Consider the following 24,465-nt stretch of genomic DNA (forward strand, 5'->3'; position numbering starts at 1 on the left):
TTATACAATTAAAACTCTAAAGCTAACTCAGTTCTTACACAATTGCAAATCCTATACAATTAAAAGTTTAAAGGTAACACAACACTAACAAAATCTGTAAGCAAACTGTTTTTTCTGCCGCTCAAGATCCTCTTCAGTGTCACATATCTTACGGTAAACAAATTGCCTGCCGAAGTAGTAAACTCCCCAACGCCCTTAGCACCTCCAAGAGTTTTAACACCCCAAGCACAGCTGTCAATATAAATAATTCCCCCAAACACCTGCAACTTAATCATAGCACTGATTATATCCTAAGGCTTCCAATATAATATTTATACTAACACCATAAAATCAGCAAGAAGGGCACTGGAAGAAGGGCACTGGAAGCCAACCCAAACTTAAAACAAATCAGCGTCAAAATCGGCAAAGCAACACAACAAGCAATCACTCTCGGCATAACAAAGTAATCTACTGGGTCAGTACCAAGAACTCTCAATGTATCAGTCTGCTCCAAAACCTACATTGTTCCCAACTCCGATGCAAATGCACTTCCTATACGGCCCAAAGGAGTGCTATCCAAGAAGACAATTTCTAAATCATTATTAGCTGCAGTGAATAAGAGCAGCAGCTATAAGAAGAGTTAAAGCTTTAGCCAAAGAGAGGAAGAGTTGTTCAGGTTTACCTTATGGATGACGAAAAAATATATACCTCCAGAATCGCTCGGTACAATAGACGATGTATTCTTGCACTGAAAAAGAATAATGGTACGAAGTGTTAATTTTTATTTTACACACTTGATAAATATTCTAACAAAATAATATATTGAAGGGTCTAACCTTATGCGAATATATTGAAGGTTCTAACCTTATGCGTCATAGAAGAATTATGATGTCTGCAAATACAAAGAGCAACCATAGAGAAAAAGTGTTAAAAGAGCATAGAAGAAAACATCCACAGCTAATGGAATATCAAAGTCACACTGGTATGTAACTTGAGAAATAAAAAAATACCGTTTTATACTCTCATTTGATTTTAAGATATTGTATAGATGTAAGTAACTGATATCTATATTTTTCTTTATGCCTTTATTACAGAGGAATTGATACACAGACAGGAATTAAATGAGCAACAGAGCAATCATTTAAGCAATAGTACTGGTATGAACTTACTGATTTTATAATGACACAACAATTTTAATCTCCTTTCCACAAGAAATGGCTAAAGTTGACCCTTTTTTGGTAAAATTCTCAAACAGTCAATGTTGAATCTACAAAGGAACAGACTGCTAAAATAGCTCGCCTTAATCGAAGTCGTTTGTTGGCTTTAAAGAAACGTAATCGTTTGTTGGCATCCAAGGAAAACAACTTGCATTCAAATAAAGGTAAAATTGTATTTTATATTCCGTTGAGGATTAATTAGAGTTTTTGAAATTTCATATTTTTTATTACACAGGCCAAATAGGTACTTTGAATCTTACAGATGCTATGCGCCGTATAATGACTTCAATATCTCAAATCACAAATATCAGTGAAAGGAATAAACATTTGCAAAAGCAAAAAAAAATTCATTGTGATCTAAGCAAGTATACTAACAATGATGGTATGTGTTTTCTTCTTCAATTTTGATATTTTATTCAAAATGTTTGCCAAATTCACAACTACTTTTTATATTTTAGGAGTTCATGACTTTGGACCACCAACTGAAGAGTGTATGTACTGTGGAGCAATTCTTTGGGAAGAAGAAAGAAATAACAAAGGAAAATCATCTGTTCCAACATTCTCTATATGTTGTGGAGAAGGAAAAGTTCAACTTCCACTATTTGAGACTGCTCCTGAGTTTCTTAATAAACTCTTAGACTTGCAAGGAGGAATAAGATCTACTAAATTTAGAAGATATATACGGACATACAACTCCATGTTTCAATTTACTTCAGAGGGGAGGAAGATAGATAAGACTATCAATGATGGAGGAGGTCCTTTTGATTTCAGAATAAGTGGGCAAAATCATCATAAAATTGGGTCTCTTCTTCCATTCGAAAATAAGCCTCCTCAATTTGCCCAGTTATATGTATACGATACTCAAAATGAATTGAATAATAGGATGCAAATATTCAATGAATATAATGAACTTCCTGATCCTGCAATTGTTGATGGATTGATCAAAATGTTTGATCAATACAATAAAGTTGTACAGTCTTTTAAAGAAGATGAAATGATTGATGTCCGCCTAAGACTTATTAATTCTCGGCAGAGTGATGGAAGACAATACAATCTGCCAACTAGCAATGAAGTTGCAGCTTTAATTGAAGGGGATGGGTTTAATGTTAATGATTTTAGGGACATAATTGTTGAAACTAGAGGAGGTTTGGAGAGAATAAATGAATTGCATCCTAAATTCATGGCTTTGCAATATCCTTTAATGTTTCCCCGTGGTGAAGATGGTTATAGACCTAGGATTCCTTATAGAAGATTTCCTAATAGTGAGGAAAATGAAAGAGTTTTTAATATAGATGATCATAAAAGAGATACGGTTAGTATGAGACAATATTGGGCTTTTAGACTGCAAAGAAGGACACTAGAAAGTCGCCTACTCTGGATAGGTGGACGTTTACGTCAAACAGTCATTGTTGATGGTTATACATGTATAGAAGATCAAAGAATGTGTTGGTATCGGACACACCAAGAAGAAATTAGGGCTGATTTATACAGCAATGTGATGGATGCAGTGGTCGCAGGTATATAAGTAATATTATTTAATTTTTAAATTTTATTTCCATTAGCTTATAATTTGTTTTAATCTATCAATAACCCGTTTTAAAATAAACACAGGTGATACTACAGCAGCATCAATTGGTAAACGTTTGATCCTTCCATCAACATTTACAGGAGGCCCTAGATACATGATACAGACCTACCAAGATGCTATTGCCATATGTAGATGGGCAGGACCACCTGATCTTTTTATTACTGTGACTTGCAATCCAAATTGGAATGAAATTCTTAGTTATCTACAAAAAGACCCTGGACTATTGCCTAATGATGTTCCTGACGTTGTGTGTCGAGTATTCAAAATGAAGTTGGAGTGCATTATGAAAAGATTGCATTATGGAAATCATTTCAGCAGAGTCATTGCAGGTTATAATCACATACCTTTTTTTTTTTTTTTTATAGAATAGATAATGTCCAGTAAGACTATAAATTGACGTAGAGGAAAAACCTACAAAATGTGAAACAATAGTTAATAATTTATTCATAAATGTGGAATTCATGTTTGCTATTAACTGTAAAATGTAAATTTATGTGTTTTAACATCCTATATTTAGACAGGGGAGAACACACATACTAACTGTTACTATTTTGAAGGTAAAATTGTAAATGATATTGTTGCATCTGAACGAAGTGCTGGAGATTGAATTGTCTATGTTCTGATTATTGAGATTCAATCTAAAATTCAAAAAGATGTTGAAAAGTTTTCTATGACTGGGAGCTATACTAATGGTCAAAACGTTGTGCTACTTATTCCAAAGAAAGGGAAGGTGGTAGTTGTATTATCTTTGGTTTTAAAGAGCGTATATGCAAACTAACTATTTTGAAATCTTTCCAACCATATTGCGTGTAGATGATGAAAAGAATGCTCACTTGCTAACGTTGGAAAACACCTTGGAAAACTTGCGACTCTTCAAAAGTATAAATGCATAAACAATTCGTCGCATAAAATAACCCTTTCTTCCCATCCAAAACGGAGAGATAAATCACTGAACTTTATCATGAATGGCAATTTGTTCGAAGAAAATATTATTGGGTGTTTTGTGCCGTAAATGCCCAACAGTTCCGGCATTGTTAATTTTATGGTTGTGATTCTTTAAGTACTATAGTGGCACTTACAATTAAATTGCGGGAGTGAAATTCCGTTGAACAAAGAAATTGCGCAATTATTGGAGTGGTGGCAAATTGCACCGGGACAACTGTCAATTATTACTAGAAACTCCAGTGCAAGTTTATACATGAACAAAAACTTATTAATAAATAATACTCTGACCAAACACTTGCAAAGATGAAATCACATTTTTTCTTCATGCTTTACAACTTCAATTTGATACACGTAAATAGTAGATAAATAATAGTTCAATTAATAATAAAAAAATCGTTGTAATTCGTTGATTCTTCTTCCATCACAACTTAACGTTTTGAACTAAAAGTTCTTAAGGCCTTTCATAAAATACATACATATTTAGAAAATTTATTCAACCATATTGATAAATCGTTCTAATTTATTGATTCTTCTTCCATCACAACTTAACGTTTTGAACTAAAAGTTCTTAATGAATTTCATAAAATACATACATATTTAAAAAATTTATTCAACCATATATTCATCTATCAAGGTAGCAGGCCCGACCATAGGTCGGGCTTAATGGCTAGTTATAACATCAAAGGTATAGTGCTACATTGCAACATGTGTTCAAGCAGCAGGATGCCCACTTAGCCAAGTCGTGAGTTTCAACATTGGAGTCTCTGCTAATCCAGTTAAACTTACAAAAAGTGAAAGGCTGATATAAACCCATGATTGTACACCGAATAGAGTCTAATTTCCAGTTGAAAGCGTCTAAGTTACAGGAGTTCTGTAGACTTTGTACAACTTGCCTACAGTCTCCTTCAAAAAGGAACGAGGTTTTGCCTGTGATCCTTGCTAGTTTTGCTGCCACTTCCATTGCCACCATCTCAGCCTCCTCAGCACTACCAGCCTCAAATCTACGTGTAGATGCCTCCACCAGCTTGCCTTCTCTATCCCAAGCCAAAGCCCTTGCAGCAGCCTTTCGCGTAGACTTGCAGTATGTAACATCAAATTTAATTACCAATGTGTTTTCTTCTATTTGGGGGAAATTAGAAATCTAGTCCTCATTATGACATAATTCAGAAGAGTTAAAAAGATGTGTGTTCACTCCCTGAGCATCTGTAAATGTTTTGCTGTATCTACTCCTCTTAGCATAGGCCCTTCGCAGAAGACCATCTCTATTGGGTGTTTTACCTTCAAACTTTGCTTTATTTCTCATCTCCCATATTTATTGTAGGAGAATACAAGCAAGCAGACCCTTTTCAGCCATCCCAGGGTCCTTGTTCTTAGTCAACTCTAGAAACTCGTTCATCCAATCTCTGGTGTTCAGAGCAACCCTCTCATCCACTCTTGCTCCCAAATTAGAGGCAAACCAAACCACTTTTATCCATTCACATTTGAAAAACAGACAGTCCAGCAAAGAGGACATACATAGTCTCCCTTTAGGTTATGCCTGGTCAGTATATCCCTGTTGGGAGAATGTCCATATACAGCTTCCATAAGAACAGTTGAGTACTAGTTAGTAGTTTAGTTTTCTAGAGAGTCTTGATGCTGTTGATGTTAAAGGAGGATGTGCCTCCTTGCCATCCAGAGTTAGTCAAGAAGTAATATGCAGACTTCACAGAGAGTCTACCATTTCTGGTTCCCCCCATTTGGCTGAGTCACTTGCCAAAGTAGAGGGTCTTATCACCACTTGGTTGATTAGAGTAGCTATATCAGATGGGAATAAACTGGCAATTTTATGGTTGTCCCATCTAGAGTCATCCCTAAGCATCAAATCCCTCACTTTTAGGCTCTTAAGGTTTGATCTGTCAGGTAACATCTCTACTAGTTTGATGGGTTTCTCATTGAACTCGATCCAAGGTTGCTTCATAACATTGACCTTGTCCCCTTTGCCAATGCTCCAAACCACCCCTGGTAGGATATCCCTAGCAGTCCTATGGACTCCCTTCCAGAACCAAGAGGCCCAAGGTGGGGGTTTAGCTTTAACATTAAACCAAGATTTCCCATAGGCAGTTAGGAAGGTTTGTGCCCATATAGATGTGTTATCAATAAGAGCTTTCCAGACAAACTTTGCAAGCATAGCCCTATTCATGTCTCCAGTTTTTCTCAGACTAAGGCCTCCCAAGGCTTTAGGTTTGCATATACTATCTCACTCTATGGTGTGGATACTTTTGCTTTCTTCCTGCCCATGCCATCAGAAATTTCTACAAACTTTGTCAATCTTTTGACAAGTAGATCGAAGTAGTTTGTAGGTGGCCATACCAAAAAGAGGTGTAGCCTATGCTACAGCTTGTATGAGGAGGGTTATTTACAGTCTTGTTGCATAGCCGTTTTATCTTTGTCCTTTTGTTAGTAGAAATAAAAGAAGAACCTGTCGATAGGATTTAAACTCTAATAAAAGTGCTTACGCGCTTGACAAGGACATGTGAAAGGATAGCCCGACATGGTGAAGGCCCAAGAAAAAGCCATACTGGAGTAGTAGTGTTTTCCTATTTGAACAAGTGAGCTTTATTTGTAGTTTTAAAACAGAAACATGATTCGATTATTTACAGTTGTTGTTGTTTTTTTTTTTTGTTTCAGAAACATGTCATATTATAGCATCAAAAGTATAGTGCTACATTGCAACATATGTTGAGCAAGTAGGCTCTCATTAGATTGTTTGATGCCCACTTAGCCAAGTGAGCTTCAACATTGGAGCATCCGCTAATCCAGTTAAACTTACAAAAGGTGAAAGGTCGATAAGCCCATGATCATACTCGAATAGAGTCTAATTTCCAGTTTGAGGCGTCTAAGTTACAAGAGTTCTAGACTCGTACAACAACTTGCCTACTGATCTCTTTCAAAAGGAACGAGGTTTTGCCTGTGATCCTTGCTAGTTTTGCTGCCACTTCCATTGCCACCATCTCAGCCTCCTCAGCACTACCAGCCTCAAATCTACGTGTAGCTGCGTTCACCAGCTTGCCTTCCCTATCTCAAGCCAAATCCCTGCAGCTGACCTTTTTATGTAGACTTGCAATATGCAACATCAAATCTAATTACCAATGTATTTTCTTCTATTTGGGGAAATTAGAAATATAGTCTTCATTATGACATAATTGAAAGAGTTAAAAGAATGTGTGTTCACTCCCTGAGCATTTGTAAATGCTTTGCTATATCTACTCCTTTTAGCATGGGCTCTTCGCAGCAGACCATCTCTATTGGGTGTTTTACCCTCAAACTTTGCTTTATTTCTCATCTCCCATATTTCTTGTAGGAGAATACAAGCAAGCGCACCCTTTCAGCCATCCTGTCTCTTTGTTCTTAATCCACTCTAGAAACTTCGTCCATCCAATCTCGTGTTGAATACCCTCTCATCTACTCTTGCTCCTAAATCGAGGAGGCAAACCAAACCACTTTTATCCATTCACATTGGAAAAACAAATGATTTGGGTCCTCTTGATTAGTCCAAAGAAAGAAGACATACATAGTCTCCCTTTAGGTTATGCACGGTCAATACATCCCTGTTGGGAGAATGTCCATATCTGATTTCCATAAGAACGGTGAAACTAGGCGACGGTTTTAGTTTTCCAGAGAGTCTTAATGCTTTTGGTGTTAAAGGAGGATGTGCCTCCTTGCCATCCAGAGTTAGTCAAGAAGTAATATGCAGACTTCACAGAGAGTCTACTATTTCTGGTTCCCCCCCATTTGGCTGAGTCACTTGCCAAAGTAGAGGGTCTTATAACCACTTGGTTGATTAGAGTAGCTATCTCAGATGGGAACAAACTGGCAATCTTATGGTTGTCCCATCTAGAGTCATCCCTAAGCATCAAATCCTCCACCTTTAGGCTCTCAAGGTCTGGTCTGTTAGGTAACATCTCTACCAATTTGATGGGTTTCTCATTGAGCTGGATCCAAGGTTGTTTCATGACATTGATTTTGTCCCCTTTGCCAATGCTCTAAACCACCCATAGTAGGATATCCCTAACAGTCCTATGGACTCTCTTCCAAAACCAAGAGGCCCAAGGTGGGGGTTTAGCTTTAACATCAAACCAAGATTTTCCATAGGCAGCTAGGAAGGTTTGTTCCCATATAGATGTGTTATCAATAAGAGCTTTTCAGGCCAGCTTTGCAAGCATAGCCTTATTCATGTCCCCAGCTTTTCTCAGTCCTAGGCCTTTCAAGGTCTTAGGTTTGCATATACTATCTCACCCTATAGTGTGAATACTTTTGCTTTCTTCCTGCCCATGCCACCAGAAATTTCTACAAACTTTGTCAATCTTTTGACAAGTAGATCGAAGTAGTTTATAGGTGGCCATACCAAAAAGAGGTGTAGCCTGTGCTACAGCTTGTATAAGGGTTATTTACAGTCTTGTTGCATAGCCGTTTTAGAACGAAACAATACATGCAATTTATCTTTGTCCTTTTGTTAGTAGAAATAAAGGAAGAACCTGTCGATAGGATTTAAACTCTAACAAAAGTGCTTACGCGCGTGACAAGGACATGTGAAAGGATAGCCCGACATGGTGAAGGCCCAAGAAAAAGTCCGATATGGTGAAAGGATGAAGGCCCAAGAAAAAGCCCAACATGGATGAAGCGCGAAGGCAAGTATGTCTGTATAATAGAAGTGTCTAGAAGTCAAGATGATGAAAGGTCAAATAAATAGAAGCAGAAATATCTGTTTGCTCTAACCGCAATCAAAGAAAAGAGGTCATTCCTAAAAAAGAAAAAGAAAAAGAAAAAATCCAAAAATGGCGAGTGAGATGGAGAAGAAAGCTAAAGAAGCTTTCGTGGATGATAACTTGGAACTAGCAGTTGACCTTTATTCTCAAGCAATCGATATGGATGGGAACAACGCTGATCTATTTGCTGATCGTGCTCAAGCCAATATCAAACTCTCCAACTTCACTGGTATTTTTTAGGGTTTAATATCACTAATCTGTTTTCTTTATTAATGATGTTTGAATTTATTCAAGGAAAATTTTAACTTATTATTATTATTATCACTAGTTAGGGTTTTGTTTTGGGGAAAAACCCTAATTATGTCATGTTTCTCACTTTGTATTGTTGTAATAAGAGGAATCAAGAATGATTTGCATTGTGTTCTTGACTTTATTTCTGACTTCATTGTGTTAGGGTTTGCAATTTGTTATTGAAAGCACAGTTAGAAGCAGTAGAAACTTATTTATTTTTGTGTTAATTAGGAAATTTAAAAGAATACTCTATTGAGAAGTTGCCATATAATAGTGTTTTACGGTCTTACCGTCATAGGGCGTTGTTTAAATAATTCCTACGTTATTACTGTGAGTATCTGTTGCATTGGGTTTTTTTCCTTTTATTTGTTCAGAAGTATTTCCTTTTATTTTTTTCTTGTGGATTGGGGGGATGCTCTTAGTTGATAATGCATGTGTAAATGTGAACAGAGGCAGTTTCTGATGCAAACAGAGCAATTGAGCTGGATACTTCCATGGCCAAAGCATACCTACGTAAAGGGTGAGAGGACATTTACTTTTATCATCTTAAACATAAATGTGCTATATGCTGTGTAGATACGAAGTATTAGCGACTTTGCAAATGGTTGGAAACTTATATGGATTTCTTAATTATTATATTATTGTTCAATTGTTGCCTTTTATACCTTTCCTGTTTACAACTTCCATCTTACAAGGATTTTGTTTCTTTTTTAAGGACTGCCTGTTTAAAGCTGGAGGAGTTTCAAACTGCCAAGGCAGCCCTTGAAGCAGGTGCTTCCTTGGCACCTGGTGATGCACGGTTCTCCAATTTAATCAAGGAATGTGATCAACGCATTGCAGGTACTTATAGAATGGAATCTTATTTATCTACCCTTCTACCTAAATAGTGGTGAAGAATCTAATTGTCCAGCATATGAGTATAATTAGTATGTTTCATTTTTCAATGTACACTTTATCGATCTTTATGATTAATTTGCAACTTATGATTAATCAGAGGAACTTGGTGATCTGACAAAGCACCCAGTGGGCAATGTGGCACCAGTTGCTGCATCTCCTTCAGTATCAGCCAATTCTGCTGATGGAAAAAGTGATGAAAACAGTACTTTGTCCCATCAGGCGACAGTCACAACTCCTGCTAAACCAAAATTTAGGTACTTAATAGTCCCATTTTACCGTAATCATTGTCCTTGTGTAGTTTTATCTATAGGCTATATAATATAGAGAACTTTTTATGGTTCTGAACTTATATGAAAATTTTGATCTTAATGATATGGTTATGCAGGCATGAATTTTACCAGAAGCCAGAGGAAGTAGTTGTGACTGTATTTGCGAAGGGTGTACCAGCAAAATATGTGGTTGTCGACTTCGGTGAACAGATTGTACGTTTTCATTCAAAAACTATGTTTTGTGCATGTATATCATGCTCATTCGTTTGTTAGGTCATCCCTATTTCAAGGAAAAGATCTTAAAATAATTCCACCTCCTTTGTAATGCAGCTAAGTGTTACAATTGATATCCCTGGTGAAGATGTGTACCATTTTCAGCCACGCTTATTTGGAAAGGTATCTCTTTGTTTGCTGATTTAGTGTCAACTCTTTTTGTTGCTGTCTTGTAACATAGGAAGTGATTTCCCCTTGTTATGGATTTAAGTTGACTCAGGCAACTTTTGCTATTTATAACACAATGAAATCTATATTCTTCATTGGTATTTTCCCCTCTGGCATCTTTTGGCAAATATTTGCACCACCTGCTCTGCAGTATCCTGTATTGCTATATAACACCCCTTTTCATGTTCGGCTTTATGGCAAGCAGATAAAGCCTGAAAACTGCAGATATCAAGTTTTGTCAACAAAAATTGAAGTCCGTCTTGCTAAAGCTGAAGCAATCAACTGGACATCTTTGGAGTTCACAAAGGAACAAGTAGTATCACAAAAGTTAAATACATCTTCAGGTTAGTATCATGTTTGTTTGCTCATTTTCTTAGAAGTTAACTTGCCAATTTTGTGATGCACGCATTTGGAATGTGCAATCTCAGTTTGTTGGTATACATTTTTGTTAAAATCCGCATGTTTTATAGCTTATGGTAAATTTAATTGTCATGATTTTAGTTTTATATGCTAAAAGTGTCCTCTGGCTGAGCTGTCTGTCACTAGGTGGAGCCGAAAGCTCATAGGTAAATCAGTAAATGAAGTGCAGTTGATTCATGTTTCACCATATGTGCAAATTTACTATATATATATATATATATATATATATATATATATATATATATATATATATATATATATAATTCTTCTCTAAAAGTAGCTACTTAAGTTAACTTAAAATAAGTACATACGTAAAACTTCACCTACAAAATGAATTCAAACCTAATTTTTTGTGGTTATGAAGCACTCACCATAATGATTATCTTCCCAAAATTTCAGTTCATTTGGAAACCTCTAACATAGATAAAAAAAGTGTCCTCCGGCTGAGCTGTCTGTCAGTAGTTGGAGCGGAAGCTCATAGGTAAATCAGTAAAATGAAGTGCAGTTGATTCATGTTTCACCATATGTGCAAATTTACTACCTATAAAAGTAATTGCCTATATATATATATATGTGGGGATGGTTATATGAACTCCACTTCAAGTGACTCCAAAAAAACTCCACCACTAAATACAATGAATTAGAAGTTGATTTTTGGTGGAGATGTTCTCCACCCAATAGAGATCATCCTAGCAAAAAATCAGCTCATTTGAAAATGTACAACCTCGTCAAAAATCATTTATAATGTTATGAGATTATCCAATGGCCCATATTTTTTAAATTTCGGTACAACTTTTGACAACATATATATATTCAATTGAGCTGATTTTTTGTGGGGGTGTTCTTCATCATGTGATGTATATCTCCACAAAAATTTAGTCCTCAATTCATCTTGCAAGTCCACTTTTAGGAGTGGAGCAACTTTGGAGTCACTATAAAGTAGAGTTCATATAACCATCCCCTATATATATATATATATATTTAAATTAATATCAGTGCTCAGACTCAAACTGTCTAATTGCTTTAAAAAACGTGAAGCTGTGCTACCATATTGCAAATATACACCATCTGTAAGGAATAAATGCACGCCATCTGTAATGTCAGAGAAGCATTTATGGTGGTGCTCGTACAGACACGTACTCCGTCTGTATGCTTTTAAAAGTACGGACCTCTGATATAGTTCTCATGGTCTATGTAATTTAAACCTTGTGATTTTAAAACTGCCTCATACTGTCAATTTATGGACGTGCACCCTCACATTGGTGGATTTTATAATAGTGTCACGTAGTTTGTGTGCATTCGTACTTGCACCCATATGATCATTTTTTTTTTATGATTTTGATTGTACTCACAGATCACAAACAATTATACTTGTACTTGCATATGAAGATCTATCCCATACCTCAAGTTCCCAATTGATGTCGCACTTGATTTGAACTATAAAGAATCTTATTGTTAGCTCATACTGGCTGGCTCGCACACTCCTCTGCGTGTGGACATGTGGATGTCGCACACATTCACATCCAAGCAAATATGCACATTTTCACACACATGCGGGCATTCAAGCATAGGCTCATATCTTTCATCTGAAAAAGAAGCTGAAAGATACTTGACCTCACTGTAATATACTAATATAGTAATATACTAATGTTATTTCATTGTAACAATTAAAGTCGAAAGAAAAATAACATTTATGATCAAAATAACACATGCCCACTCTTGGCCCGCATGTATGACACACAGGGTTGTGTTTTCTTATGCGTCATGTTCCTGTGTGAGCGTGTTTATTTTTCTTAAACAATGAATTTAGAATTCATTAACAAAAATTAATAAATTAACAAAAATAACATTTATGATCAAAATAACACATGCCCACTCTTGGCCCGCCATGTATGACATACAGGGTTGTGTTTTCTTATGCGTCATGTTCCTGTGTGAGCTTGTTTATTTTTCTTAACAGTGATTTTATAATTCGTTAACAAAAATTAATAAATGTTTTAATGCTTTCCGCACTTGGCAGCTGGTGAAGCCGGGAGACCTACATATCCGTCTTCAAAATCTAAATCTAGAGGTGTTAATTGGGATAAGATAGAAGCGCAAGTAAAGAAAGAGGTACCGTCAGCTTGAGTTATTGCAATACCTTAACGGTTTAGCAGTTGTGTACCATTTTAGTGATACATCTTCTGTGGTGATCTAACTTTAGGAAAAAGAAGAGAAGCTAGATGGTGACGCGGCTTTGAATAAATTTTTCCGTGACATATACCAAGGTTCTGATGACGATATACGGCGAGCAATGAGCAAATCATTTGTAAGTTGCTCAAAATTATTAATTAGTGTGTGCACATTTTCTTCTTTTGCAAGTTTTATCCGTGTTTCTGCAATTTCCTTAATCAAATTATGGACCTGTAGAGTGCACTTGCAAATCCACCAATAAGTACTGATTGTATAATGCTGCAGTTGAAACCCTGGTTGTTGATTCGCTTTAGTGAATTGTAGATACCTTGTCACTGGAATGGTCTTCTCGTCCAAAATCCCTTATTATGACTATATTGCATTATCCGTTGGCTTGCTGTATAAATTAAGTTACTAAGATGTCATTGAGTATTTGTTCGAGTAATGGTCTCAGGTTTTGTTGCATTTTTTCTTCTTCCTCATTTTAGGTTGAATCAAATGGAACAGTTCTTTCAACTAATTGGAAGGAGGTGGGAGCAAAGAAAGTGGAGGGGTCTCCTCCTGATGGTATGGAGATGAAGAAATGGGAGTACTGAAAACTGCTTTGGCCATTCTACATCTTTCTCTACTTGTGTTTTGGTTTTTGTAATCAGTCCAATTTAGTAGCTTGGTTATTCTGTTTATTTTTTGGCTGAACTAGTTGTCCCTCCTGTTTGACTGCGAGGCTGGTTTTATGTTAAGATTGCAGAATGAGTTTAACAAAGACACATTTATACTAGTACTAGTCGTTATATAGGTTATAATATTGTCAGACCTTTGTTTATTTAAATAATGGGTAGACTATGCTTCCTTGCAAGAAGTTCCTGGTAGATCTTGTGAAGTTCGGTGACAACTGAAGCCACAGAAATAATTTAATGGGTCTAAATATTAGCTGTGGTTACACCGATTCTTGGGTTACTCTTTTAATAGGTCGCATTGATTCAAATCTATGTCAAAATTTGATATAGGTTTTTCGAGTTCATATTTTTTTGTTGGTAAATCCTTACTTCGATCAAAGTACGATACAACATGGTAATTGTTTTTACGGGGTCTGAAAATTTCTTCCATTGTTGGGAATTCTCATGTCCGTATTTATACACGTAGGACAGTAAGTGTTTTCTCTATCGTATCAAGTGTGGGGTGCGAGTGTGCAACTCCAAATGGTGAACGTTTAAATCTTCACCAACGGAGGTTGTGATTAAAAAAATGTGCTTATATATATCTATCTGCCTTGCTTTTTATGATTTCCGTGGATACGGAAGAGTTAAAACAGAGTAGTTTTGGGCTAAAGTAGGGTGCTTACGAGAATCTGAGTACATAGTAGCTATTTCCACCATTAAAAAGTCGATAAAAATTATGGTGAGCACTTCTTCAGTACTTCCCATTTCAATTTCACATGTTCTCGCAATTTTCAGGAGCTCCCAGGTAGAATCTTTGAAACACCCAGACACCTACCAATTCCTAGCACAGCCCTGCAAATTCACGTGAAAACTTTTACTTGGCCAACCACAGCCAAATTTTGTGGCCCTCTCTCTCTTGTTTCTGCCGAACAGTGAACAATTGCCTCGCAAATAATTTCCACTTACACAAGCCTTACCAAACTAAAGCACATTAATCTCTGAACTCTTCAAGTATAAGTCAATCCTCTGCTGAGAACTCATTCTTTAAGTATACTAATCTCTTTCAATACTGTGCTAACAACTCATTCTTCAAGTAAAGCATTTCCTATTTCAAGTAACATAAAAACATGAAGCAGATGACGAAAGTGGAAACTACGTCGGTATGAAATGTTGCAACTGTATATACATCAAATCTACCACTAGACTAATCACTCCTCCAAATCCAAAAACTTTACAAGCTGTTAACTGAATTGACCCTACAATCTACAGCTGACAAAATTTGCACATCCATACAAAGGACTACAGCTAGAGGATGACTAGGGATGATGCCCCTGTCCAGCTGCAGCACCTCCAGTCCTTGTTTGAGCCTGCTGTGAAGGTCCATGGGAATTAATGTTGTTGGAGATGAGTATCTGGAGTTGCTGAGAAACACTATAAGGCGGCGCTGTATGTGGTGGTGGTGATGCAGCTTGAACCGATTGAGTTGGCTGAACCATATACTGGCTAAGAGCAGCAGAATAAGCCTGACCAGATAGAGCTCCTCTCATTCGACCAGCAGGCCTCCAGTTCTGATCTGATGGCAATTCGTTCAAGACATTAGATCTTGCAACATGTGCTGTATTTATCCCCCTATGCCCGTCGACAATCATTGGAAAAGATGATCCAGGTGCTTGGAGTTGAACAGGTACGGCGGGTGGTGATCTTGCAACCTGGACAGAACGGTTAGCTGCGGCTCTAAGACGATTATGCAAGTTACTTGCACCTCCCACTTCCTGACCACCAGCACCTAGTGGTCCTCCTTGCTGAACTTGCAGGGGATGATAATGAGAAGATGTTTGTACTGCTGCTGGTGGCGGAAGCCCAGAAGAACCTCTGTAGGAACCTGGAACTTGACTTGTTGCTGGAAGCCCAACAACCTGTTGCAATGGACTTGGAATGTATGGGCGGCCTTGATGATCCCAATTCTGCCAGGAACATAGGTAAACTGAGCAGAGAAGCGTTCGGAAAAGATATACAGAACCAGTAACTTTATTAACGGATGAAAGCATAAGATTTAGGACAAAAAAAGTTAAATTGGTCCACCAGATTTGACTCTTTTAAAACGTATTGTCAGTACATGTATCAAATGTGAAAAGATGTGCTCTAATGTTGCGAGGTTCTAAATGTGGGTGTAACCCTGTAACTAAAGTAATCCTACCTTATTAATGCAAGACATAAGCATATCACACATCGTAAAGAGAAGCACAACCAGTTACTTATTTCTAACATGAATTAAAGTAGAACTAACCAAATATTAAGCCAAATAAAAAAGCATATGAACTTAAACTCAAGTTAAGCTCCATTACCATATGAGTTGTTAAACTTGCATACTTCCTACAGTTCTCAAATTCATATCTTGTTCTAAATAAGAATTAAAGTAAAAATAAATATTCAACAACTTGTCATGTTAGCAAAACCCACAGTTATCAGCATTATGCAAGTTCCCATGTGGAACATCTCCTTACCGAGGTGCTGGAATGTATGGCCGCACCATTTCATGACAAACCTATAAGTCTATAACTGTTGCTATTGTTGGAAAATATTCAAATAGAAATTGCAGTTTATATCTTTTATTTGCCCTAGAACATTTTAAGTTAGCTTAAACCCCTGCCTTCATGCTATAGTAACCAGGCATGTGCCCCAAGTGAGTGACGTAATATGAAGAAACCAACCTGCGGCACAGAATAAGAACCCATGTCAGGAGCAGAAGGGGAGTTAAGACGAGATTGGGGAAATTGTTGCTGTCTTTCAGATTCACCATTAACATCTGTAGGTGGCAAACCAGGAGTCTGATAAGCACCACTAATGGAAATAAAATTTGGTCTTGCCCTAATATGTGTGGCAGGTACTTGACTCTGAGCTGGAAGAGCCTGAACTGCTACTGGAGTTCTGCTGACATTCCTCAACCACTGCCGGGAATCACAATATTCCTGTGAATGCTGCAACTGTATGTTACCGGAGACAAAAATTGGGTTTGGTGTACCAAGGATGTCGTGTCCCTTGCCCCACGCACACATCTACAACTTCTCGATTAAGTGGAAGAGATACAGGATCACCTACCAAAGGAGTCCTCATGCAATTCGTGGCAGGGGATTCTGAAACAGTTGGTGCTGCTGATCCATTAAAGGTAGAAGAACGTGTAAAGGATATTCCTGACCAGAAATCATCCTCAATTGGAGGAAAGTGGTTTGGAGTAATCTCAGAGGTATTCATGATATCTGATGCCAAAGGAACCATAGCAACAGAACTACCAGGAAGCACATCCTTCAAAGGTTTGCGATCTTCAGTTTCATAAGTATTGTTGACATCATTCTCCTCAGCACCTTCCACAGTAAGGTCCACAACATTAGTAATTGTGTTTGACAATCTTGTAGATTCACACTGCTCCGACCCATCGTGCCCGAGGGTACTGTCACTTTGTACGTTTGTTTGACCAGTACTTTCCATTACAGGCCTCCAGGATCCATCAGCTGAAACAATTACATCAATTCGTTTCCTGCAACCTCTCTCAATACCTGAGTAACAGAGTATCAACTTTTAGAAAAATTTGAATCGAGAGACACCTTGTATGTAGATATAATTGAGTGGAGAAGGATGTGCAGATTGCCCTCCAAACTCCTTTCAGTAGCCAATTTAATATTGATGGCTGATGGATGTAAAAGTATTCAACACCAATGACCCTAAGCATAAGTAGTCCAGACAAACTCACCTTAACCATATATTGATCGATACGTATGTCCATGTAACAGACAGACTGGTTGCAGTGAGGACAACGCCAAGATGGTCTTCTTGAGTTGATCTCAATGTAGTTTTCAAAGTCAAAACACTACACAAGAATTACAGAAGTTTTCAAAGGTATGTTGTGCTATCAAATACTTCTAATAACCATATGTACAAAGAATTACAAAAGATCTCCATCTGAGGGATAACATTCAGAGGCCTGAATTGACCTACCAAGGATTTTATTTTTTATTTTTTTATTTTTGAGAAGCACTATAATAGAAGCATTAATGGCACATGAGCTTGCAGCTCAACTGGTAGTGCACCCCTCCTCCCATGGGGGAGGTTTCGAGTTCGAAACTCACTAGGGTCATCTGGGGAGTTTTTAACGTGTTATTAATTAAGTCCTTTAGGGTTGGTGATAATAGCTTTTGGGTCAGGTGATAATAGCCTTCACAACGACATGCTCAAGTTTAATTCCTAAACACCTAGTCACTTGGGTTGACATATAGTTTTTTCCATAAATGTCCAGAAAACTTAGACGAATCTAGACTCTGATTTCACGACTCACTTCAATTCTTTTCTTTCAATCTTTCCTTCTTTTTTTTTTTTTTTTTTCCAAATATTTCTGATATTGCTAAACCATCCCAAAGTTTCTACCTGGCAGGTTCTTATTCACTCAATAGCATGGTTGGACCAGAAACTTACCTGATGGTGTTTGCAGAGTTGTCCTTTAACTGGAGTTTTCATACGCGTGAAGCTGTAAAGAAGAAATTGCTTAATACATATTTAATAGATCAACCGAACAGGATGTGTCCACAAGAAGAAAAGTCTAATGCTCATAATAATAACAGTAAAAAAACAGAGAGAAGGAGACTGTGAAAGATCTACAAGCTTAGTCAGCCTCAGAAGAAGAAGCCAACACTCTTAGATTTGGAGCATCTGCCAATTGACCATGAGGGGAGTGGCCCCAGGATCTTTTTGTTTCATGATGAAATGCTTTAACTGCCTGAAGTGGGACTATAAATGTCAACAAGTTCTACATTCTAACACATAAATATTACAGAGAGAAGGACCCATGCATATAGGTTGTATATGTATATTTACTGCTGAAGAAATCTATATATATATCGTTGATAACGGAAAAAGACTTGATGGCTCAAACTATATCTATGTTGTTAAAAGCGCTAGGCTCAATAGGTTGGGCCTTAGGTCCAAGGACACATCTAGCACATTGAGATCTACTTTTCTCAGTATGCAATCTCACCTGAAAATACCTAATTAAAATAAATCCATCGCCACCACTTTGTACATGGTTTTACATCACTTTTATGTTGATATACATTGAGTTGATGTTTGAAGTATAAAGTTCGTACTAGACTTAGGCTAGTGAATGATGATGATCAGCAACATCCAATATTAAGCTGCACAATGACACAACTATAACAACGAGAACATAGAAACACAGAACAAGCCTCAAGTCTCAACTACTCGAGTAACTATTAGTCTTTAAGTCTCAATTCTTAAAATGAAATAACATAAAAGTTAAATTATAATTATTCAGAATTGTACTTTACAATCCATGTGTTTGAATCATTTCAAGTTCCCAATAAGTCAAACAAAAAAGAAGTTTCAGACACCATACTGTCTTATGAAGTTGAATGAAACTTCAAAGATGAGAAACATATTAACATGATGTTTGAGAAGAAAAAGAAAAGTAAGAGGGTTGTCGAGGTCTTCTTTGGAGATCACTATGAACAAGATATAGGGTTATGATTTGTGAAGGATACTTGTAAATCCAAAGAGCATAAAGGACAAAGCAAAATAATAATTTTGTCAGTTGTCTTAGACAGTGCTTTACAAGGTGCATTTCAAGGAAACAACAAAACAATATGAAAGTTAATGCAAATTTTCAGGATACGAAAAAAGAATATTGCCAACAAAGGATGTTGAACAAACCTTATTGGACAGTTAAGCGACATACGGGATGAACCTTCAGTTATCTCAGAATCTAGTGTCAAAGGAAACCCATAAGTTCTGTTAGGTTGTGCACCAGCACTACTATATTTCAATAAAACATTAAGTTGAAATATACATATAGTGGCAAAATCAAATCAGTAACACAAATTGATTTGTTAACCATACACCAATAAGTTGAAACTCAAAGCAACAATGAAATTTCATCAAGTTTCTATTACGAAAGTAATCCAAATTCTAAATTTCAAAATTTTCAGCCACATGCAGAGCAGAAGATTAAATTTCTGTGTGCGACAGCTGACAACCATTAGACGCCAATTTCAATTTAGATGTGAATCTAATGATTTTAGCACACTTCCAAATCCAAATTTAACTAACTTAACTCAGACGAGAAAAGTGAGACATGAAACGCGTGAGCAACAGATAAATGTATACCATATAAATTATCAGATTTTGATTCATGAATCAGTTCAATTTGACTATTTGTAAGAAATGATTGTTCTACTAATCCTTTTAAATATTAAATGGTAACTGTTTCCCCCATTTGATTATAAACCGCACAGTAATCCTATATATAAATAATAAATAATAATACTTAGGGTTGGCCTAGATTGGGTTTCACCGAATTTCTTTGTTCTTTCTTATTTTTCCTTTTCTTGTGAAAGTGCTCTTTAAATTCTGTTCTAGATGCAACCCTGTTTGCTTGTTATATAATCGCACTAGCAAAACCACTTAGGATTATTTATATAAATACAATTAGCATCACATTCTCCGCAATAAAGCAAGATGTTCGCAGTCCAAACATAAAACTATCAACTGATTACGTCTCACTGCTTGCTTCATACAACAAATGTGTTGTTAATTTCTTTCCTAAGTACTGAAAGAGACAACTGAAGGTAACCAATAGCCATGGACCTTTAGGTTTTCACCTTACCTGATTCCGGGGCAGCGGTAACCGGTTGAACATAATCTTGTAAAACTGGCACATCAGTAGTTAGTATCGTACTCATGAAGGCCATAGCTATGATATAATGACCTGTAAAACAATACCAACACATCAGAGCTGAAGCAATTCATTTCAAGGATGGTTCATCATCTGCAAAATTATGATGTCAAAAACAGTGTGGTGACACAAATTTAAGTACACATCCATAAAAGTTAATGGAATTTAGTATCAGGTTTAGAAAGGTCAGGGCGTGTCTGAAAGTTTCTACATGCTATAAATTGACAAACGATTTGGTGTTAAACAATAAAGTTAGGACGGTAGATGATAAACTAGTCTCAAGCATACCGTTGAATTGCCCAATAGCTTGCAGAAGATTAGTCCCATATTTGAGCATTGCAGTCACATTTGTTGGAAGTTGGGGTCCAGTATCCTGGAAAGAGAATGGGACATACAAACAAATGTAAATAAAGTTTCTGGTACTTCCCTCACACTGAGAGGCAGGAGGATAAATAAAGATTATTTAACCAACAATATTGAGGAGCCGCACAAACCATAGTAATGTCGATCCTTCTGTCTACACCCTTCCCATTTAACAAGAAACTACAATATCATGTGAAAAATTATTTTTGCAATAAATCTAAATAACAATTATCTCAGAGCATCTAAGGAAGACAGTGCCGTACTTCACTTTTGGTGGGCTAATAAGACAAGCTGAGGTTGAAATACTATCCGTTTGAACAACAAACAGCCGCTGCAGGACATGAAAGAAGAGGTAGGCGTTACAAACTTGGCTTAATTTTGCAGTAAGGAAGCAACCACTACAAAATAGTACAGTTTGTAAGGGATCTAGCACAGAAGATGACTACATGAATAACCAAGATCTATCTTTTTCCTCCTAGAGTTAACTAGCTATGAAAAGTTGATTCTTTACAAAAATGAAAATCAGAATCTGCTTACTATTTTCTCTTCTGCCGTGGAGGCCTTCTTTGAGATGTGGAAATCTACCACAAAAGCTCCAAAGCCAGGCTATGAAACAAGAAAAATGTTAACCGACACATCCAATTTTCCAAATTTAGCAGCCCTTGGATACCATAAAGAACATCTATCTGTATTACTTATCGAAGAAATTTACATACATAAGAATAAGAACATTTGTTTTGACGTATGCTCCAACAACAGAACAGAAAGTAGTGACATTATTTTCTATATACCAGTAACAGGATCAGGGACTCCAGCTTCATCTAAAGCATTATACAATACAACAAGGCTGCCAATCTAGGCAGTATCTAAGACAGTCCAATTATTACTACACACATCACTAACAGTATAATCTAAGAAAGCTAAGTTAACTCATAAAAGTTCCGTCTTAATGATTCCCAATGGTGCAGAAATAGAATTTAAGAATGGGATTTTTCGCCCATCCAGTCTGAAAAATATATTAACTCCTCGTGATTGACCCAATTCCTTCACTGCATATGGAGCAAGACGTACGTCTCGTGTCTTGTACGCATAGTCCCATGTTAGTCATGTCTTGTAATTGTAAATATTAACCAATTGTTTGTTGACTTGTACGCTCATGATTTTGCATTCTCTAACAGCATGTCTACCACAAAACACGGCAAAGTCAAGACTTATTAACCAAATTCCTAATTTACTTTACAACTGGCTCCAAGAAATGGAGAACACCATAATATATGTTTAGAGCCAAAGGTGCTATAACCCTATAATTAAATTGATGCACTGGGAATTCAAATGGAGAAATTTGATTACATGACAAAATCTAATAAACATTCACAATAGAAACAGAACCTAAATAAAGAAGTTCAACCAAGGTTACAAAATCATATACAAACTAACCTTGACTTCAAGAGAGGCAAGTACGTTGCCAATCTTCATTCGGGGAAAGAATCTGCAGTATAACAAAGTGAACAATTAAATGTAAACTAACAATGACCTAATACAGTGACTAACTACTTGGACCAGAATAGGAACTTCCATTTATATTGATACATGCTATAGAAAACCTAAGAATAGACTAAAGACAAAACATGAAGTTCAGTTTCTCCTTTTCAGTCAGGAATTTTTGTGGCAATACTCTCGTCTTCCTTAGGTTTCACTGTTTCACCTTATTTTGTTGAATTAAATTAAGTTGTTGAATCTCTTTATGGAAAGTTGCAATACTTCTCTGTTTTAGCGATGACCACAAATTTCCATTTTTTCGAATTTGATACAAGCTTTTATCTTTTATTGAAAGGAAACGTACATGGAACATTCTACTTTGTTAGTAAGACTTTTGGATTTTCTCCTGAATACTTCCAACTTTGAACCATCAAAAGGAATAGAATCAAACCGTGGAACTGGCTCAGATTCCAAGTGGTTTGCCTAGTATTACGCTTCGGTAGCAGCTCCTAATTTCTTGCAACCGAGCACCTAAGTTTGCTACCTTACATTTTACTTGACCATGACATCATATCAACGTGGGCTCAACAAATAGCGAAGAACTAAGAATAGATCAGAGCCTCTCTTTAGGTGGTAGAAGCTCGATCTTTTTTCCACACACATAAAAACAATCCACTTATAAATATAACTTGAAAGCTAGAAAGACAAGACTCAACTAGTTGAAGAATGCGTCAAGATGTAAAAGGAAAATTCAGTAACATAACGGACAAAGCAAAGAACGAAGAAAAGCATGACATCTCAAACCTTGACATAACATTAGAGATAATGTGAGGAAGACTACTGGGTTCAATGTTGATATCTGCTGGATTACAGAAGCTCCTCCCTATCTGGACATCCAGAAAATATTGAACTATTTATCGAGAAAAGATGATTAAACAGAATGAGTGACTTAAGATGAAGAGAAAATATTAAGCAAAACCTCATTAGCTAGGGTAAGAAGTTCATCAGCATCTTGAACCACAAACCATCCATTCTTACAAGCATTCTACCAAAGTAAATAGAACATGAGTAAATTCGTGTGTACGAAAATGTTTGTTTTACAACTAAATGTAAGCATAGGATAAAAAAATGACCTTTACAGAAATCATTAGCACCATAACAGCGACTCGAAGGTGGTCGTCATTCTTGCGCTGGTATACCTGGCATCATCACAAATTCACAATGTCATAACATACAACATACAAGTAAAGTATAAATGAATGATGCAAATATGAGACTTGCCATTTTCAAGAGTGAAGGTAACTCCTGAGATTTCGCTGGAATTTCGTCGTTGGCAATAGCAAAATCGATACCCCTGCATTTCGTCAAAGAAACACAACTAGGGTTTGAAATTAAAAAAAAAAAATGTAAAAGAGTTGAAAAGAAAAAAAGAGTACCTGGCTAAGGAGATACAGAGATGGAAAAACTCGGCAGGTTCAAAACGAATACCGGGTCTAACATTGTTTAATAACCGGTCTGCAACTGCTGCTATTCTCAACGAGTTCACCTGACCAACATTTACAGATGGCAAAGCCATCTGAGTCGAACCATTCATCATCGCTCGCCGCTGAGTCATCATCCCTACTCCCGCTTTTTCTTTATCTCTGTCTGCCACGTGTGTTTATATATTTATACTGTTACTAATTTTAAATGAAGCCTTTTTCAAAAAGTTTCGACTAATTTTTGTATTTATTAGGTGGGAGCACGACTTCAGAAGTTCAGAATTAGGTGGGGCATATTTTATTCATAAAACTAGGTTCAAAACCCTGATTCCGGTCTTTATTAGCCTAAAACCCGTTGACTTTTTGAATTATGTCTAAAGCCCACCCGGTTTGTAAAAGTGCGAAATAAAGGTTTCGTTTTCGGTGAGTTTGTGAGAAAAAACCAACCGCACCTTTATTGTTTTTTCAAAATACCTTACATACCCTTTTATATGAAAGTTGTTCTTAATTTTTTCTTCCTCAATTGGCAATGGTGATTTCTCATATCGTGATTTTGACCTGAAATTGAGGCCGATCTTTTCTCTTTTTTCTTCTTTGTTCTCCTTTTCTTTGGACTTTCGGAATGTCACCACTAAGGTACATTTATTTACACCTACACTTCTATTATTATGTTATCTAGGGCAAAAAAGATGGAAATTGACTCTTCGATAATTTAACTTATCGTCATCTCGTATTTGATCATTTTTTTTCATGAATAATATAACTTTGCACTCTTTTAAG

At 36.6% G+C, this 24,465-nt stretch overlaps 3 protein-coding genes across 3 annotated transcripts; 2 read left to right on the plus strand and 1 right to left on the minus strand.

Moving 5' to 3' along the window:
- Nucleotides 1-1,617: 1,617 nt before the first annotated feature.
- On the plus strand, nt 1,618-3,391 carry LOC147513404 (uncharacterized). Its single transcript, XM_086598914.1, has 3 exons — nt 1,618-2,713; nt 2,808-3,031; nt 3,302-3,391. Exons 1-3 carry the CDS (start codon nt 1,618-1,620, stop codon nt 3,389-3,391), a joined length of 1,410 nt encoding a protein of 469 aa, XP_086455040.1.
- A 5,046-nt stretch (nt 3,392-8,437) lies between these two features.
- LOC147513405 (protein SGT1 homolog) lies at nt 8,438-13,742 on the plus strand. The gene is made up of 10 exons (XM_086596447.1): nt 8,438-8,703; nt 9,216-9,285; nt 9,481-9,605; nt 9,760-9,916; nt 10,048-10,144; nt 10,262-10,327; nt 10,578-10,716; nt 12,813-12,904; nt 12,996-13,100; nt 13,453-13,742. Exons 1-10 carry the CDS (start codon nt 8,544-8,546, stop codon nt 13,558-13,560), a joined length of 1,119 nt encoding a protein of 372 aa, XP_086452573.1. The 5' UTR covers nt 8,438-8,543; the 3' UTR covers nt 13,561-13,742.
- Nucleotides 13,743-14,708: 966 nt separating this feature from the next.
- Nucleotides 14,709-23,955, minus strand: LOC147513406 (E4 SUMO-protein ligase PIAL2-like). The gene is given in 18 exon segments (XM_086596448.1): nt 14,709-15,587; nt 16,335-16,613; nt 16,615-17,150; nt 17,153-17,177; nt 17,372-17,488; nt 18,091-18,142; nt 19,342-19,393; nt 20,294-20,395; nt 20,651-20,735; nt 20,857-20,905; nt 20,989-21,056; nt 21,263-21,331; nt 22,163-22,214; nt 23,009-23,091; nt 23,184-23,249; nt 23,338-23,403; nt 23,486-23,558; nt 23,641-23,955. Coding segments are annotated over 18 exon segments (2,562 nt in total). The 5' UTR covers nt 23,781-23,955; the 3' UTR covers nt 14,709-14,939.
- Between the last annotated feature and the right edge of the window lie 510 nt (nt 23,956-24,465).

This window comes from Coptis chinensis, chromosome 3 (assembly GCF_015680905.1).
Source record: "Coptis chinensis isolate HL-2020 chromosome 3, ASM1568090v1, whole genome shotgun sequence".
NCBI classification, from domain to species: Eukaryota; Viridiplantae; Streptophyta; class Magnoliopsida; order Ranunculales; family Ranunculaceae; genus Coptis; species Coptis chinensis.